The 19,395-nt window shown below is 37.5% G+C and overlaps 1 protein-coding gene across 7 annotated transcripts in view; it reads right to left on the bottom strand.

The window, feature by feature from the left end:
* The window catches only part of KIF6 (kinesin family member 6), a 153,901-nt gene extending 147,455 nt beyond the window's left edge, over positions 1-6,446 (bottom strand). For 6 of the 7 annotated variants that reach the window (XM_040060534.1, XM_040060536.2, XM_040060540.2 and 3 more), the window contains exons 1-3: positions 5,956-6,058; positions 5,001-5,107; positions 2,893-2,967 (exon numbers count right to left, since the gene is read on the bottom strand). In XM_040060534.1, the coding sequence (XP_039916468.1) occupies positions 2,893-2,967; positions 5,001-5,107; positions 5,956-6,021 (248 nt within the window). In that variant the 5' untranslated portion in view covers positions 6,022-6,058. Of the gene's footprint in view, positions 1-2,892; positions 2,968-5,000; positions 5,108-5,955; positions 6,059-6,334 lie in introns of those variants that run through there. The other variant, XM_040060541.2, reaches the window with a different exon arrangement.
* Between the last annotated feature and the right edge of the window lie 12,949 nt (positions 6,447-19,395).

The raw sequence follows: 19,395 nt of genomic DNA, 5'->3' as shown, positions 1-19,395 counted from the left end.
CATATTAGAACTGAAAACTCAGTGAATTCAAAACAGTTAACATTTTCTACTTAATTTCTGATTGCATACATAATCATAATACTAATATTTGAAACATTTTGAGAGTAGCCTTGTTTAGTTTTGTGAGGCTAAAGCAGTGCTTAATCATTAGCAAAATTTTAAAGTAGGGTGTTATTTATTTTCTCTGGTTTTGATAGAGTGACAGAATTAGTGCTGCTTCGAAAACATCAAGAATATATATTTAAAAATAGAAGGAAAAAATGTAAGATGACTCAAGGTTAGGAAAAAAGTAATGAAGTTCAAGCAAATCATGCTTATAATGGTTTGCAGAGGCTGGCACTTATGACTGAAGAAGCAAATTAAACAAACTAATGTCTGGTGCCTCTGAAACCACAGGCAAGATGACAATGTAACTGGACTTACAGAAAGAGAAGTAGTGGCCCAACATCAAAGCAAACACAAAAAAGAAAAAAGAAAGAAAAAAAAAAAAAAAAAAGAAAAGACAGTTGCATCCAATTTCAATCCATCCAAGAACAATTTAGAAAGAGTTTAGAATCCTGAACATTGCCTCTCTGGTTTCAGTTCAAACAATGCTCAAGATTTTTTTTTTTTTTTTTTCCTGAGCATTCAAGTCTCTAACTGAATTTTGTCAGGACTGTAAGAATGCATGACAAAGAAAATGTCATTGAACTATTTAATTGATATTTTCCTGGTTCTTTCTTTTTCCTGGAAATACACACAAAAAACCTGTTCCCTTAGTGAAGTGACTCCAACAACAGAAATGTGTGTACCTGCAACAGCTTTTTCATGCTAGAGAATATTGACTGTGAAAGAAACAAACAATGAAGGACATTTTGCTGGGAAAAACTGTGGTCTTTCAGAGAAACAGGGCAATTCTTATTGTCCCATGATGGAAAGGAAAATGGTATCATTAGCCACAGAGTGAAATAAAGTTCAGGCCCAGTTCAGGAATTCATTAGCCAAGGAACCTCATGACTCTGAAGATATTTTGAAATATATATTTTTGTCTAAAAAGAGGTAAAAAATTAAGGCAGTGGATAAAAACATGAGCATACTTCAGTTATTGCCTACTCTATACAATTAAAAATATCAGTAACAACACAAGCATAATTTAGAAGCTTTACCGCATTATAATGCTCAGAGACAAAATCTTGATTTCATTAATGGTCTTGTAAGTCAATTTTAGCATTAAATATAAAGACTCATCTATTTGGAGATAATTGTCTGCCTAAACAGTATTTAAGTACTTTCAAGTATTTAAAAATATCTAAACCCTGAAACTAAAGCAAACATAATGGAGAAAATTAATATATAAAACAAGTCTTTTATCAGCTAACGCTGAAATAAAGAAGAATACTCCTTCCTGTTTACTAGAACACTGTATAGATGAACTGTTCAACTGGAAAACATTTCCATATTCTAGCAAAAGACTCCAAAGGGAAAAAAAGGTGGCCAGTTTCTTGCTTGGTAATTTCAATACTCTCAGCTTCTCTTGGGGGTAATTAAGCCCATAATATGTAACAATGAGATTTTTAATGCTTCTCTTTTCAAACACACTCAAATTAGATAAAGATTTTTTTTCTGCAGTCAACATTAAATCCAGAAATACTAAAATTAAGCATATGAGTTAATGTGAAGCTATATGTGATAATGTCAGATAAACAAAGAAATACCTTTTGGGATGGGAAAATAACAAGCATTATCTTTAAGTATATTTAGCTTATTCCAATGAAATTTCAAATTCACTGGCTCTTCATTTTCACTGTCAGTTACCTTTCTGCTTTATGAGGGACTTTAGAGAAGAAAACAGTAGGGGTGACGAGAAAGAAAATGAAACTATAAAGAGATAGATATATTTTTCTTCCATGTAACAACTTGAGAAAGGCTTAGTGTCCAGATGGAGATGTCTGTTTTTCTAGAGTGCTTAACACAGGACTGTGCAACAGATTGAGGAATAACTTGGAGAATCATGGCTTAAACCAACAGATGGATTAGACAAGGAATGAGAAAAAAGTAGGAACTTGAAGTAGTACTTCCCAACTCACTACAAGTCTGGATTTTGAGCAGTAAATTTGATAAACAAGCAAACACTATGCAGAAATTCTGCTTCCTCCAGCATGGGAGAAATTCTGCTTCCTCCAGCATGGGATTATCTCCCACTCTAAAACCAGTACAAACTTCAGCAATGTGGACAGTAAAACAAGCAAAGAGAATGGCATAAAATCCATTTTCCATTGGAAAATCCACCTGTTTCAGAGTGGCATTCAATCCGCACATTGAATGCAGAAGTCTTCATTAATCTTAAATATTTACCTTTGCAAACTGTCAGATGTAAGCATTGTTTGATTATGAAAAAGAAGGAGGAAAAAAAAACCAAAAAACAAACCAGTGCCAAAAGCACCGCCTTACATGTTAAAACAAAAGTAATAAGGTAAAGATTTAGGAATATTTCCACAAACATTAATGAGAGTCCCTAGCTTAATGAAAATTATATGGACGGATAAAATTTTCATTAGTTTTGCCTCCACATCAAACTACATAGAAAATACTGTTCTAAGGCAATGAAGTCAGCTTATATTACAGACAAAAAAAAAAAAAAAAAAGAATTGGGCATGGATTTCTATCGCTATTCAAAAAAAAAAAGAGGCAACAGTAGCATTGCTATTTTAAGAGTCAAAAATGGAACCTTAATATGCATAAACTTTTCAGGGGATTGTAAATCGTCTGCATTCAGACATGTCAGTATTTAGTAAATTAGAACATCAATCCACTTTTACAACATCTAGACAAAGACTTGACTGCTCTTCTTCAAGTAATACAACAAAAACAGGAATAGCTTTTCCCTGGTTACTTGCAAGGTCAACAACGTACCATTCTGCTACTGGTTTGGCAATACTGTCAAAAATCACATCTTGTTTTGCTTCTTGATCAAAAATTTTCTGAAATCTGAAAATATTAAGCAAATAATAATTGTTTAGAATGTTAAAACAGTACTTGATTCATACATTTTTGTTTGTGTTTGTAATACAATGTTTACATCATTAGGCTTACATAACTTAGTACAATGTTTTCCCTGTAGTCTTACCCACAGCTCGCTGTTGTGCTATTGTACATAAATAGGCTGTACACAGAGCTGCTTTGAGAAGATCTGTACAATAAAATCCTCTGATAAAATGATGTGGCTTAGAAAAAATAAACTGTATTTTAAATCTATCAAGAGAATTAGTGTTTGTAACTGGCACCACACTGAATTCTGGATAAATAGATTACACTATAACCAAATACAGCATCCCACCAGTACAGCCAGGCTCACATTTTTTCCAGCCATTTCCTTCATTCTGCTGCACAATTACTATAGGTCACAATGAGATATTTAAATATGTTTTGTCACTTTCTATATAAAATGTCTGCAGTTATTTTACAGAATCAGAATTCTTGAGGTTGGAAGGGACCATTTATTTCAATCATCCTGCTGCCTCTGCATCACTTTCTGTTCATGTAGATGGACTTTTCTTGAATTTGGAGAAGGTGATCCCTGAAAATCAGCCAATTTTCCTGGCCAAGTCTCCAGGAACGTGTCTCAGAAAATTCTTTCAAGCAGATCCACGAACAAGCCAAAGTCTGCATTTATGAAGTCCATGGTTGTGATCCTGCTTTTTGCCTTACCCCTTTCTCTCAGTACCCTGAATTTCATTATCTCATGGCTGCTGCAGTTAAAGCTACCTCCAGGCTTAATATCCCTCAATAATGCACCCATGCTTCTAAATATCCTGATTGGCTTAACTGCATGTTAGGAAGTTGTTGTCCACCTATTCCAGCAGGGATATGTTGCCCCCCAGTTTGGAATTCTAGTCTTGCACAGAATTCCTCAGAGTGTGTAGAAAGGCCTTACAGACACTGGGTGTGTGGTGTGTCAAAAGGCACTGTGCTGACCCATGCAGTGGGTACAGTATCACAGAAAAATGAAATACACAAAATGTAAAAACATTTATTCTAGCCTGCTAATCAGTCAAGTAACTCAAACAATTATTCTTTCATTGTCTTAAGGATAATAAGGCATAGGGTTTCTCAAAATGCATCTCCACAGAGTTTTTAATAAATTATAAAGTCAGACAAAATTATCGGCATTCATTAAGTCAGACTTGGGCATTGACAGCCTAATGTTGCATGTGAATCTGTTTGGAGAGGGCAGCTCCTCTCTTTCCAAGCAGATTACCTTATCTGATGTAAAACCACATCAGTCTGAGCTGCAGTTGTTTATGTGGAGTTCTTTTTTTAATAGCATAGAGAAACAAATTACTTGCTGTTTACTATAAGAAATGAAGCGTATCCAAATTGGAAAAAAAACATTCTCGACCTCACCATTAAAGGTGATGATATATCTACTTTTATTCATCACCAAAATTTTAAAGTGTTGCCTCACTTTTCTGTTGAAGTAATAAAAATGTTTGCTATTGCTGTATGGATTTTAAGTTCCTAAAAAATATTTGCACTTTACAACTAAGGATTTATTTCTTTCAACAATTTCTGGTTTTCTTTACCTTGTTTTGGCCATACCTGAAACGCATTTTTTTAAACAGAATGTATTGCATCAAGACTTCTTTAGCCAGTCTATAAAAACTCATTATATCACAAGAAAACACACAGTCCTGCTTCAGTCTTCATACACAAATTCAAAACAAGGTGCAAAAACAGAAGAACTGATAAACGAATCTTCGAGATGAGATTTAGAAGTGCACAATGACTTACAATAGACAGACAACAGCATGACAATTTTATCCAATGCTGTCAGACCCATTGTGGTAAAGAGCATATACTGAAGTATTCCTCTTATTAAGGGAGTTATATGAAAATAAACCCATCTATACCATAATTGAATTTTAAAATTAGACTTTTCCACATTCTATATATCTGTATCACTACACATAGTGCTGTCAATCACTAAAGGCAGAAGTTATAAAGATAAGGCTTCTACTCACTTGAACTTGTAGCTTTCTCGTTTGTTATTGATGAACCCATCTGCTAAGTCACGTGGCACAGTAATCTCCAGACTGGACAGAGGTTCCTCATTATCAACTGAATAAATCTAATAAGGATGGATACAAAGTCACAGAATAACTTCATCAATAGAACTGCATTACCCTTAAATATAACACTTACCTAAGCTTAGCACCTGTAATTGCCTAGAGACAAATTAGTTAAAAATTGCACTAAATAAGTGAGCAGATCTTCCTTAACTACTATACAACAAAACCAGCACATACCAGCATTATCCTGTTACCATGTAAACACTACAACAAAAGCATAGCCTCTCTGACATAATTTGTTACTAAACCACTTGAATATCTGTGATGTTATAAAAAACCAAAGCACTGCCCCCAGCGCAAACTTCTCCAAAAAATCTGGAAAGACTACAAGACAAAGGCTGCGACTAGATGAGCTGCTTGAAAACAAGACGGCAATTAAGAGACCTAAATGCACGGTTCCTGAGGAACACGTCCATTATCTTTGTTATCCCTTGGGAGGGCAGCCGTGCACTGGGAGCAACGCGTCTCCCCAGGTCAGAAAAGAACACCGGCGAACTGCACAAACCCAGCGACGCGCGTCAAGCGCTTCCCTACCCAGCCTCTTTCTAATAACTAGGCTGGAAGTTAAGTTCCTCAGCCGCTCCCCCAACAGTTACAGCCTAAACTCCTCTACTTCGTGATTTTATGAACTTCCTAAGGCTGCGGTGAGCAAGAGCTTCTCTCCGCACACCCACCAGCCTTTCCGCCCCCGCCAGCCGCCCGAGCCTCTTGAAGGAGAGGGACCCCGCCCCGCTGCCCCACCTGCGCGGGGAACGCGGGTCCCCGGGCAGCCCTTGGCTCTCCCCGGCATCCCCAGTGCATCCCCAGTCATCCCCAGTGCACCCCCGGAGCACTGCTCCCGGCCTACCCCCGCCTGCTGCCGCCTGCCCAGCGGCTTCACCCGCGCGTACACCCGGATCGTTTCCTTCACCATCGCCGCCGCCGGGCCCCGGCAACGGTAACCGGGCACGGCCGGCGGGCACGCGCCGCGCGGCCCCCACACGGCCTGAGGGAGCGGCCCTCGCACGGCCGCGGGGAGCGGGGAGCGGCCGGGCTCCGCCTGCCGCAGGTGACCGCCTGCCGCGGGTGACCGTCTGCCGCGGGTGACCGCCTGCCCGGCCCGTCGTGCCGGCTCCCCGCTAGCTGTGCTCCCCGCGGCCGGAGCTTCACGGCTGCGAGCGAAGGGAGCTCGCACGCAGCGCCCGGCCCGGAGGTGCGAGGGGCGCTCCGGGGCTCTTGTGCCGCACCTGTTTGTCAGCAGGGATCTCCCGTCTCAGCCCACCGGTGTAAGGCTCAAGAGAAGGTCTTTTGCCGTACCTAGATGGGGCACCGCGGAGAGAAATACCAAGACTACAGGCACTGAGGACATCAACTCCTTAATTCTAATATTAAAATGGTTGTGAAAAAGAAACAACTTCTAGTGGGAAAAGAAGATGTCCTGCTACGAGAACTAAACTTAGTGAGCATTAAGAGCGGAACCTCCTTATTCTGGGAAATGGTTACTGAGGAGTCCCACAAACATGATTGTATTGGCCTTAGTTTTGGTGGGATCAGATTACAGTGATTGCAAGCACACTGATTTAAGTGGAAAATCAGGGACTTGATTACGGAGGAGGATAGAAATTTCTCTAACTCAGATATGGTAAAAATATGTTGAACTTGTATGCCGAATAACAAAAATAGTAGAGAAAAGGGTTTTTTCTCTCAGTTGAGCAAATAACTTTCTCAGAAAGTGTATGAGGCATAAGGAGTGTGCCTTCAGGGAATAAAACAGAAAAGGGCTGATCACCATCTAAAGTTAAGTGCAGAAAGTCAAAAGGGTAAATGAATGAAAATGAATGGAAAATATTACTTGCTGATTAAATAAAGAGTGAAAGAAAAAACAGGACATTGGAATGGGGTAATGGAATAAATAGCAATTATCTTCTCGGCATTGCTCCAAAATTATGAAAAACGTTTGTCTCTTGTCAGTAGGGATGGGGATGTTGAAAATTATGTTAGAAGCACAAGTGACTACAGGCAGGGAAACAACTGCAGCTGAGAAGGAAGCAGAACATACAATGAATTTAGACTAAGAGATTTGGGAAGGAAGTATAAATAATTTCAGTTCCAGAATTCTGAAAGTATTGTGATGTTTAATTGACATTTCAGAAACTGAAATATTGGTTTGCTTGGTTTGGAATTGAAATGATGCAGGACAGTACAGTATTTTGTATTTCTATACTGAAAACTGCAAATTTAATAGTTAGGTGTCTTATTTAGCAGCTTAGCTGGATTGTGAATTAGTTGGGCAATAGACATTATAATATTGCAGTTAATTGTGAGCAAACCATTTTGTGTCTGTCTGTATTCAGTAGCTGGAGCATGGAGCTGGGTGAATGACACTATTGCTTCTGGGGCCAAGCCTGCCCTGCAAATGGTTTAGGTGCCTTTCTTCAGCCTGAAGTCTGAGCTGTAAACTCTGAGCCAGTGGCACAGTGAAGACACACTGTTTTATTATAGGATAGACTGAATATGCTATGGCACAGGGAAGGCAATGGGCCAGCTTAGACTCAAGCTGCTCCCCGAATAAAAGAATGGCCTTTGAAGAAAAGCTGGAAGGTGACAGCTAACTAAAAAGGCTAGAGATTATATCTTATGCTGGAGGCATGAAAAGTTTTGGTTTGATTTAGATTTACTATTTGAGATCTTCTTTCTGTATTCCCTGGGAAATCACCTTGTACTTGAGGAATTTTCAGCATTTATGTTTATGTTAAACCCCAAAGATGTGTCAACTTTCTTCAGCTCCAGAATTTGAGGAAGTGCACCACACAACACAAACAACCTACAGATTTGAAATAATTACATGAGCATATGACTTATAGGATCTGGCAATTCCATTATTTAAAAAGACCAACCATTGCATTCTGAAGAAATAGAGCATCACAATGAATCATCTGCCTTTACCATTGTCATCTTCTTCCAATTAGAAAAATAGTATTGGTCACAATATATACTGGACCTGGAAATTCAAGGACTTGTGCTCCATTATGTCACCTAGCAACTTACTATGCTTCCAAATAAACAGCCTTTTAAGTTTTATAATAACCCAAACTTTCAAGTCCTCTCTCTCTTTTTTTTTTTTTTTTTTTTTTTTTTTTTTCCAAGTTTTACTTTTCAAGTAAAGAAACGTACTTTTTAAGATTTTATTTACTCTTGGCAACTATCATGCCATTTGGCTGAGATAATGATTAGAAGTTAGAACACTAAAATCTTTCCATAGATCAACTGGGCAGGATGAAGGGCCAAAACTCTTGCCAAAGCCTGAGTTTGTCTCGCCATCCAGCTCCTGAAAACATTAATGCCAAATATGTATCTTTTACAAGACCATAAACACCTCTTAAATGACCAGAAATTAAAGTCTGAAATGGGGCCTAAATTTAGGTACAGTATCTGTTCAATTTGTTATGTGGGCACTGCCAGAAATTGTACAACCTTTATAGTAAAAGGTGTGGTAATACAGAAAATTAGGTTTCTATATTTAAATGGCATGTGAAAATGTTGAGGCAATATTTTTTGATATTTCAAGTATCATCCCAAAGTCCTATAACCCTTGTTTTCTTCTGCTTTGGGTACAGCAATAAAGTGTTTAATGCTGTCATGTAAACAAAGCTGCCTTGTTCAGCTTTTAATAGTCCAGCCCTGAGAGAAGGACAGAGATGTTTTCCTCTTTTAGGCTACTGTTACAATCAGTTTCTTAGGAAACAGGGCTACATCTTCACAGATGTAAGAAAAACATTTGGAAAGTACCTTAAAATGTCACTGTTCTCACATTCTTACCCAACACATTTATATGTGTCTTAAAAATATGTGTCGTTGTAGACTCAGACAAACTAGAAAATTTAAAAATGTCTTCCTTAGGGCTTTATGTATATCCATAATTATATGTCTTTAATTGCTTGACTCTTTTAGAGTAAACAAAAATTCCATGGAGGAATTTAGGAATTCTTAGGACTCTGACTACAACAGACAACAAATCTTTTTTTTCAAGCTGGGCATTTTGTTTCTGGTTTGGGGGCTTGGGGTGTGAGGGGGGTTCATCTTTTAAATGGTAAACCGGATCCTTTGTTGCAAACTAGCATGAGAAGTGTTAACAGGAGGTATAAATGTAATTCTAATGCATTGCAAATCTTATCTCTACAATTTTCTCTACCTTTGTCCCACATTTATTTTTAGCATAATAGTTTTTCTTATTGATTTTTTTTTTTTTTTTTTTTTTTAAGTTATGAAACCTTCCAAAGTCCATTGTTGATTTGTCTCTGACTAAGGAGAGATAAACTTTTAGGTGATCGTTAGTATAAAAGTCTGTGGGATTTGGGCTTTTTAATCTGAAAACTGGTGAGAAATTTAGGATCTTATGTTCAATTCTGCTCGATGAATAATTTCTTTTATAGTTATTGTATAACTAGTTTGTGAAGGGGATTAAAATTCCATCACCTTCAACAAAGCATTATACAATTCAATTATTAGATACAATTGATTTACAATAAATCTTAAATTGAAGCCAAGGATTAGAAGGTTTTTTTGGTACTGTGTAAATTTAGAGGTGTACCAAACAGCTCTTGCTAAGTTTAGGACAAGTGGCAATGCTGGAAAAGAGGAAAACAAATTATGTGGGCAATATTAGCAGAATAGTCAGAGGTTAGGATTTTCCTGTCGGGTTGTTGCTGTAAAAAAGAATTTAAAGAAAGAGAATTATATAATTTTGTGGAGCTCTTTTGGGGAATGAAAACTAGCATCACGGAAAGCAGGGCAAGGTATGTTTGAAAGTGCAAAATGAAATTGATACCATTGATAGATCATAGACAGAAACCTCTCTGCAAGCTGGTCATGACAAGTTATTACAATATGGACAAGGACCTTCGACACAAAAAAAGTAATGTGGTAAAGACAGGAGAGTTGCTGGAGGAGGCACAGCTGCTGACAGCGTAGAGTGATAACTAAAAGGATGATATTAAGCAACTACATTCTAAGAGTCTGTGTGTGGGATTGGGTGAGAGGGGAGGGTAGAGAAGCTGTCATTCATTGAGGACAGATGTGGGGAAAATACAACAATGTGACGGAAGGTGGTTACAGCCATGGAGTAAAATTAAATTTTGAAGCTCAAAAGGGTAAGGATAAAGGTCCTGATCTCAGTTTCACAATTATTGTTAAGTGAAAATAGAGGGCATGATGCAGGGAGCTGCAGTGAAAGAGTTTCTAGAATATAAGTATAAAGGAGAACTCCAGCCAATAAAAATAAAATTCACGGTTTAGGTAATTTAAAAATGAAAAGAAGAAAGTAAAATGAAGTGTTACTTTGGAGGCTAAAGTAAGCAGAGGTAGCAAACCTCTTGAGGGCTTTTTGTTCAGCCTTTTCATTTGGATGGAATAGATGGAAGTGTGGAGATTGTATGAGGAAAGTGAATAGACACAGAAGAATAATTAAGAAAAATATGGAAGGAGAATGGTTGATCTCATAAGAAGATGGATTAAGATGGGGTGACCAACTTGAGTGGGTGAGCAGATGAGAAATCTTTTTACAAGGTGATGAAGGGAGCTATACAAGAAAAGATGGCCACCTGTAAGGGCGCAAAAGTTTGAATCATAATCTATGTAGCATAGAATACCTAAAACGGAGGGAAATTATACTACCAAGGTTCACTGATCTCAGGAAGCTGCATAGTGAGCATTCTTTTATTATGCTAATACTTGCACAGGCTCACAAGTTCTTCGACTTGGATGTCATAATATGCTCCAGCCAGGTGTGCCAGACATTAACATGTTTAGAGGTGGTACCTGCCTTTTTCTTCAAGGACAAAGTTAAGCCATGAATAATTAAATGATATGTACAATTTTTCAAGTACAACCTGCAGTGAAGCCAGAGAAAAAGGTTTCTTAAGTAGTGAGGCACTAAATGCCTTAAAATACCAAGACCAACTTTCCCACTAAAGTTTCCCATATATTTGTGCCTTGTTGTAGATATGACAACACTCATTTTCCCCATACAATTTTGTGAATTAAGAAATTAAGATGCACTCTTGAACTGTTTGAAATCAAATAGAATAACCCTCATGTAAGCACAATGCAACAGTATTTTAAATCCTCCTTTTTCTAGGTATTTTTGGGCAATGAAAGGAAAAAAGCGGATTAGTTTGGTGTGGTGTGGTGGTTTTTTTTTTTTTTTTTTTTTTTTTTTTTTTTTTTTTTTTTTTTTTTTTTTTTTTTTTTTTCTTTAGTATTCAGTTTTTAGTTTAAAATAAACCAACTATTATTGCTTATTCAACTAGTATTGCAAATTCAGCCTGGTCTAGTGGAACTAGTGGAATATGTCCCTGACCAGGGCAGGGAGTTTGGAACTAGGTGACCTTTAAAGTCCTTTCCGACTCAACCATTCTGTGATTCTATGTCTCAAATGTCAGGCGCTTTTAAGGCTGCGTGGCTTTGTCACGTGTTGATGTTGTGCATCTGCAGTTGAGAAATCTCATAAATGGGAAAGCGTTGTTATCCAGGGACTGCAGACATCAGTTATTTGCCAATGTGAAGAGGCATACCTCTTGTCAGAGTAACTATATTAGAATACAAATTGTTCATTTACCCAGGGCTGATCTTCTGTTTCTAGCTTGGCCATGGATTGTTTAGTCATTGTTTAGGCCCTAGAATCTTCCACTTAAGAACCCCCAAGAATGTAAGGAACTAATGAGTTGCAATTCTCTTGCATTTGGAATTACATACTCATCAAATTAAAGCTGTGTCTCGGATCCAAATATTGCAAGTGACCATATGCATGTTTTTCACATATGACTGAAGACAACAAGGAAACGTAAACCAGCCAAAGGTGAAAATAGAATAAAACCCCCTTTCCTAAATCAGTATCTGTACTTCACTTTATGTCCATTTCTTTTCCAAACTAAAGTCTTACTGTAAGCATTGTCTAGAGTTTTAATTTTTCACAGCTTATTTACAACCAAGATGGTGAGTTATAAATTCACATATTTAAATTCTGTATACTGTGGATCCTTGATTCAGAAAGTCAGCTTCCTGAACCTCTTAGGGGTAATTTGACAGACAAATATATGCCAGCTGCAATTTTTTAGATTATATCATTATTAAGCTAATAGTATATATTGTACTGGAGAACTGTTGACAAAATCGGGTCCTAATCTTCTCAAGTTTGCATTATTCTGTGACCCATGGGAGAACTCAGTGGTTTGCACACGCTCCAGCCAGATTTTTGCAGCGGTAATGAACGTGAAGTACTAGATATGATATTTGAAAACATTGGTATATCAGATTGTTGACATGAATAATGAATTTCAGGCAGTAAATAAATCAGTTCCTGAGACTTTCTTCAGAACATATTTTTTCTTGCACATGACTAACACATAGACACTTTTAAAGCAACGGATAACATATTTAACAGTTACTGTCCTTGAAAAGGCTATGATTTTTGGACTAAGAAAAAACCACTTTGCATCATACAAATCTAGTAGGATATGAAGGGACTCCATTGCAGAGGAGGTCAGTTCTAATCCACTGAGATGCATGACCAAGAAATCTTACTTGGAAAACAAAAGAAACAACCCCAAATCTCTGCCTACTACCTATAATCAGATATTATATATCTTCTTCATTCTAGATAGGTGGAGTAGCACTGGCCTTTCTTAAGTGGGATTATCCAAAAGCAACCATCTTCCTGGGTGAGTCCCATGGCTAGTTCAGCAGATAAATTTTTGCTAGTAATATAACATTTTCAATGGAGCTTAGATTATTTACAGTTTGCATTGAATGGCTTATCAGAAGAGTCACGTAATTAAAATGTGCAGCTTATCCTTTTGTAGCTCATGATTTGCAGTCTGGTGCAAATCATGAGCTACAAAAGGATGAAACACCTTTGGAAGGTGGTAGTGTTATTTTTTCTCATATTTAATAATTTAGGAACATATGCGAATTTATTCCAGAAGAGCAGTTTAAGTATGCTAATTTTTATCTGCTTTTGTTATTAGTTATCGACTGTTTTGAATTATTGTTTTACAGTTTTGATATATTTTTATGCCCTCATAGGACTTGCATAGGCCCCAACATTTGCCAAAGAAACTCCAGAATTTTAATCCTACATTGGTGAAGTGAACATGGTTTGAATGTAGGGCAAATGATGACTGCAGAAGGAATCTGGGAAGAAGTATTATATAACATCTCAGAAAACAGTTAGGCTGTCTGATAAGCAGTTCTTTAGATTATGTATTAGAGTTTCAGAATAGTGCTGAGTAAAATTGAATCATGTTGAATCAAGGGATGTAGGAATAATTGTTCTGTGACACAATTGTTAACCTATTTGTACAGTTATTGAAATATTTTTCTTAGCATTTTAAAGTCTCCAGATGCCAAGTGTGTATCATGATTTTCTTATGCTGCACATAAAATTACTTAATGAATATTGGCTTGCAGGATTAATATCCTTCCAGTTAATTCCCAATCCAACTCAACTTGCCTTTTCTTGGGCTTCTTGCCACATTCCAGTTTTCCCTATGCTGTTGATGTTATGTACGACTGAAATGTGGAATTATCTACAGTTCATAAAATAATCAAGTACCTTAGGCTGTTGTGTTCATCTATTATTAATGGACAGTAAATGCAAACATGAGCTAACAAAAGGCAAGGGATAAGCACATTTTAGTCAGATCAGTTCCCAGAGAAATAATTTAAAAACTTGTCAAACAATTCTTGAAACATGGAAGAATAATGATTTCCCATAGATTCATTGTATATATTCTGGCACTGCAACTTTTCCTTTATATAATATTTTTATAGAACTTGAATAGTAATTTCCATTGGAAGATCTCAAAGAGATTTACAGACATTAACAAAATCTGACTTGTAACACTAGTGTGAAGAAAAGAAGCTGGTTTAGCTATTTGTTGTAAAAAAAAAAAATTTGCCACAGTCAGCTGCTTTCTGCTCTTCTGCCAGCACTAAGGTTTACAAAATACTTCATTCACTAATTTCTAATAATTTTCCTGCATTTGGATTCCTTTTACACTCCCTGATTTTCGGGGATGCTCATGGCTAACCTCTCAGCTAAGTTAACTATCCTCAGAGGGCTTGATTATGTTAAAAAGCCACCCACTTGTGATCCCCCCTGCTGCTTCCAAACATTACTACACTCCAGTGGTCCTGTGCTTCTGGAATGACTTCAGAGAGCCACTGTGGCTGGTTGTAATAGAGAGTAGTTTTCTTCATGTTTCAGGGATGTGAAGTAGAGTTGTCTTCATTCAGTTTTTTCAAGGAAGCCAGGCATTGATACTTTGTTGGTAATCTTGTGGTTGAAATTCACTGGTGGACAGTCCCCACACAACCCAATCTCTTCCTGCAGGTTCAAAGGCCCTTCCATACCTTCCAGACCTCAATTTATTTTTCAAATTATTTAAGCTGGTATAATTTTTATCTAATCATATGTTTAAGGCTTTAGAAAGTATCTCTTCCTCCAAATATATACTATTATTATAATTTCATAATATTATATTTCTTACACATAACATGATATTGCATGATTTTATATGTCAGTTAGAGACTTTTGAGTATTCAGAAGTTTGAAGAATTTCTCTTATGAGCAAATTGTGTTTTCATGTCTTGACAAACTCGATCAAGGGCAATTAAATTGTTATACCTTCCTGGATCTGCCAAATTAGCGGTGGGAGGAACAAAATTTTGGGGGTTTAGATAACTCCAGTATCTAACTGGGACATGAATCTTTATAGTAACAACTTTTGTGACATGAAATCTGTGAAATGAACAAAAAGTTATACAAATATTTGTTTAAGCCTGTCACCTTTCTGTCTATACTTGAGAGAATCAAAGGAAATGACAAATCTAAAGTACAATAGCGTTTTCTTGTGAAACAGTTTAACAAATTTTATTTTAACTGGTTCATCACTGATAACTTCACCAATGGTGTGTCTTCTATATCAGAACAAAATGTACTAATGTAGGGCACATTTGACAATATGTTGTACCTTGGTCTTAGGATATGCTGAGCATCCCAACTATGTTTATTTGGGAGACAGTGGGTCTAGATATATGAGAATTGTTATTCTGGTTTATTTTACAGAATTTACTGCTCATTTTCAGCTCACTGTTTTTTTGTGAAGTGTTTTTGTCTGCTTTGGTTTTTTGTTTGTTTGGGTGGGGTTTTTTGTATTGTTTACTTGTTTGTTTTGTTTGTTTTTTGTTTTGTTAATTTAAGCACAATAACCATCCCATTACATAATGTAACACCCTCCCACCCACACAATCTCACACCCACCCAGCATCATTGCTTTACTTCAGACACAAAATCCTGGTGCTGTGGGATATTGAGTGTCTTGAACAGTGTGTAAATCAGCAGTGACTAAGACCCTGGAGTAGTCAGTATTATCAGTGTAAATTTGTAAAGCTGTTTTTTCTTGTCTGTCTTCACTAGAAGATTGATTATACTTCTGTCATATTTCACTGCCCCCCCAAGACCAGTCTAAAACCTGATTCTTCAAATAAGTGTTCTGTCTTCAAACTTTCATTCATTTATAACTCTAGGTTCTCTCCTGTCTAGGAAGAAATAAATGTAATCTGGATTTTGGTGGCCTTCTGTTTAATTCTGCATATTGACTTGTTTCTATACACTACTGTGTAGGTGCCAGAAAGAGTATTCACAATCAATGTTAAGTGTCACATAAGAATTACTTCTAAGTTGTGGTATTTAATAAGTACAAAGAAAAAAGAATGCCTATATGTGGTGGTTTCATTTTGTTCTGTTTGTTTGCTTAATTTCTTATATTATAAAGCCTTAAGAGATGTTTCTTGGCATCATCAGTCAAGATCCTGTGCTCTTATCCTGTAGACAGGCTGTCTTAATTTCTCCTTCTGCAGGTGGGGTAGCACAAAAGGTCACTTTTGGCTGGTGGGGTAATAAAATGTGGACCTGAAGCATAGTGGTCTCTACAGTTTGTATAAATTCCAAGAATACCTGTGCCAAGACTATTTGCTTATGTCCATAACACTGCAGCATTTTTTGGAAGCAAAGCTGAAGAAATTTCCTAGGTTTTCCTGCCTGAGAAGACACATGTATATACCATGGCTAAATTGTATTACTTCTTGAAATGGCAGTTTCACAAGAAGAGAGAAGTACAGTATCATGACAGCAGTGGAGTAAAATTGTATTCAGGAGACCCTGGGGGTTATGTTGATATCTCAGAAATTCAGTAGGATTACATGGGCAAAAGTTTTGGAACTGTTGGGAGGGTTTTTTTTCTTTAATTAGAAAATAATACAGAAAGAACGTCAGTAAAGAGCATAAGCATTGGTGAACCAAAGCACTAAGAAGTGTACAAGCACAAAAATTGCAGCACCAGCTCCAACTGTGTGCTTGCATTTTTAGGTGCTTACTTCATCACTGATCTTGCCTCAGGCTCGCATCAACTGTGGCAAGAGTTGCAAGGAGAAAGTTGTCTTGAGCTAAATATCTTGAACTGAAATGTAGGATCCCAGCTGGATCCCATCCCACATTCTGCCACAGCTCTTATACATGGGTAGTGGCTAAACATATCCATATCATAATGCTATCTATCACTTTTCAGCATTTGATTTTCCTATTTTGACAATCTTGCAATGTAATTTAAAAAGTGATGCAACTAGCTCTATGTTATTATTCTTCTCAGGTTTACTGAAAGGTTCAACTCGGTGGGGCACTGATGTACTTTTGCATTCATGCCCACAAAAAAGGTTTTCTGAGTTGTTTTAAACCATTGTAGGAAGTGACTCAGGATAATTGCCAGTCTAATGGATTCTCTTGGCTTCCTGGAGTCTTTTAAAAATAAATTTTTTGCAAGAAAAGAGAATGTCTAGGAAAGAAAAGAAAAAAAAAAATTATACCAGTCAAGACACTTAAATTTGATACATTCCAGAGGATTGAACTCTCCTTCCCACCTAGGCTCCCCTGTAACACATGGTGATTGCTGTGTATATGATATAACATTCTGGTATTTCTGTCTGCATCATTGTCTACTGAGTACATATGCTTCTTTGAAGCATCTCCACTTTAACTGTTGTCACTCCAGTATGTGAATAAAAGAAGCCAAAAAACTGTTATCCCACAAATCTCTCAAAGGACCCTGGTTAACCTGAATTCACCATACAGTTTTTGGTGGAAAACAAAATGGATCTAAGATAGCACTGGGAATAGCTAGTCAGGCTGCAATATATTTCAAAATGTTGTTTAATTCTGATATTATATGTCTGCAGAACAATTTTAGTTGCCCACTGTCTAAATAGTCTTGCCTACTCAATTCTCTTTGGTCTAATTGACTGCTTCAAAGGAGTCAGAGCCTAGCCACAACTCCCTGTGTGGGACAAAGCTCACTCTTTCCTGCCTCCACTTCTGCTGGTGGTAGAGGCAGGATGTTCTCAGCTAGTGCTGCCTTCTGTCTACTCTCAAGTATGAATACTGTCCATCTAAGTTACTGGTTATTTTAAGAAGTCCAGTCTCTGCCTCAGGCTCTGAGTTCAGTCACAATGTACTGCAGAGATGATGTTTTTGTAAGTCTTGCTCTGCTTAACACTGCATTACTTTAAATTTGAAATGTTCCTTCTGTTGCATGAGCCTTATTTTCCACTGATTCTTACTTTGCATTGACCCTGATACTGAAGGAAACTGAGTCTAAAATGCTGTCAGTTCAGTGTTATACATAGATTATGATACTCAGACATTTCCCGTGCTCTGCATGATCCTTTGTGGCTAAAGGAACACCTCAAGTACACTGTATAACTCCAGAAAGTGCTTTCTTCCCCCTTTCCTGATTAGAGTATGATCCCTTACACAGTTCAGAGGTAGCTGTGGCAGTGTCTTAGAACAATCCATCTTGCTGGCACATGTTTATCTGCAACACATCATCAGCTTTTCTTCCAATCACTTAAACTGTTTACTAATCTTTGGTAAGCCACAGTGCTGCTTCAGGCCTTGGAAATGAAGTTATCCATGAGACCTGTAGGTGGCTTCCCTCTGGTCAGTGCAATGGAGAATTAAATCTGGGAGCCAAGAGTACACAGTGAATAGAATTCCATCATTCAAAATGAAAGGAAAATCACTGGGTGGATTCAAAAACTAGGGCGAAAACTGTGTACATCTGAGGACAAGGATAGAGCTCTCTGCATTCTTTGGTGTGTACTATTCTTTGAACATATGCCATAACTTTGCATTTCCTGACTTGGAAAAAAACCTGGCCGGTTCCCAAACTGAAATATATGCAGAAATAACATACATAGCAATACCAGTGCAAGGGAGAAAAAAAGCGTCTGAAATAACCTCATACTTAAATGTGGAAACTGATCAACTATGGGGTTCAAGAAAAAATTTCTCTTCCCTCTTTAACCACTCATCCTTACATAATATTCCAGCCCACAACTGGCTGGATGGTGTGTTTTCCATTCCTCATGCTCTGAATCATCAGGTATCTAACCACTGCTTGAGGCAGTGTACTAGACTAGTGAGCTGAATGGCCTGTTCCACTATGGCAGCACGAATAGTATTTTAATAGGGTTTCATTTCCTTTGGTTTATTATTTTGTTAGGTAGCACTAAGGGAGTGAGAACTGGACTTCTATGTTGCTCATGCTCATGCATTAGACTTGTTTGGATCTGAGGACCACTTGACATCTTGTTTCAGTCATGTGCATGTGATGCAGAGGATCTCACCTGGTTCTCTGTATTTTCTCTGTGTTTTAGGGCTGAGTAGTGCCTATGCTTGTGTTGGTCCAGTGCCCAAAGCTGATTCTCCTCACCCTCCAAAAGTGCCTGTCTTATGGGAAAATTACTGTTTTAAATAAATTCTGTTTAAAATGAAACAATTTTTGCTCTTGCATGCACATTCCCAATCTAGTGGACAGAGTTCTCAAGTATAGGAAACAGGAGTACGGATTGCCCACAGGGGATTTTTTTGTGCTCTTCATACTGTGTTGGTGTGTTCCAGAAAGGACTTCTATGACATCTTGTGGGATTGACTCCTGTGAGATTCAGTGCAGAGGTTATGAATATAAAACCATACAACTGGCTATTCTACCTTTCATTTTCATATAGAAATGCAGCGGTTCATAGAGATACCATCTTAGTCCATGGAAGCTGGAATGTTACAGCATTTCTGATGGGATGAATATTTCTATCTTAACAGCTGCCTGGTAAGGGGCATATCCCTTCTGGACAGAAATGAAATGTGCTGCTGGACACGGGTTAACTGTCACTGTCCATGCCACGTGTGGGTAAACAT

Source organism: Hirundo rustica, chromosome 3 (assembly GCF_015227805.2).
Source record: "Hirundo rustica isolate bHirRus1 chromosome 3, bHirRus1.pri.v3, whole genome shotgun sequence".
Classification (NCBI taxonomy): domain Eukaryota; kingdom Metazoa; phylum Chordata; class Aves; order Passeriformes; family Hirundinidae; genus Hirundo; species Hirundo rustica.
The sequence above is the reverse complement of the archived record's forward strand: the minus strand, read 5'-3'. Positions and strand labels throughout refer to the sequence as shown.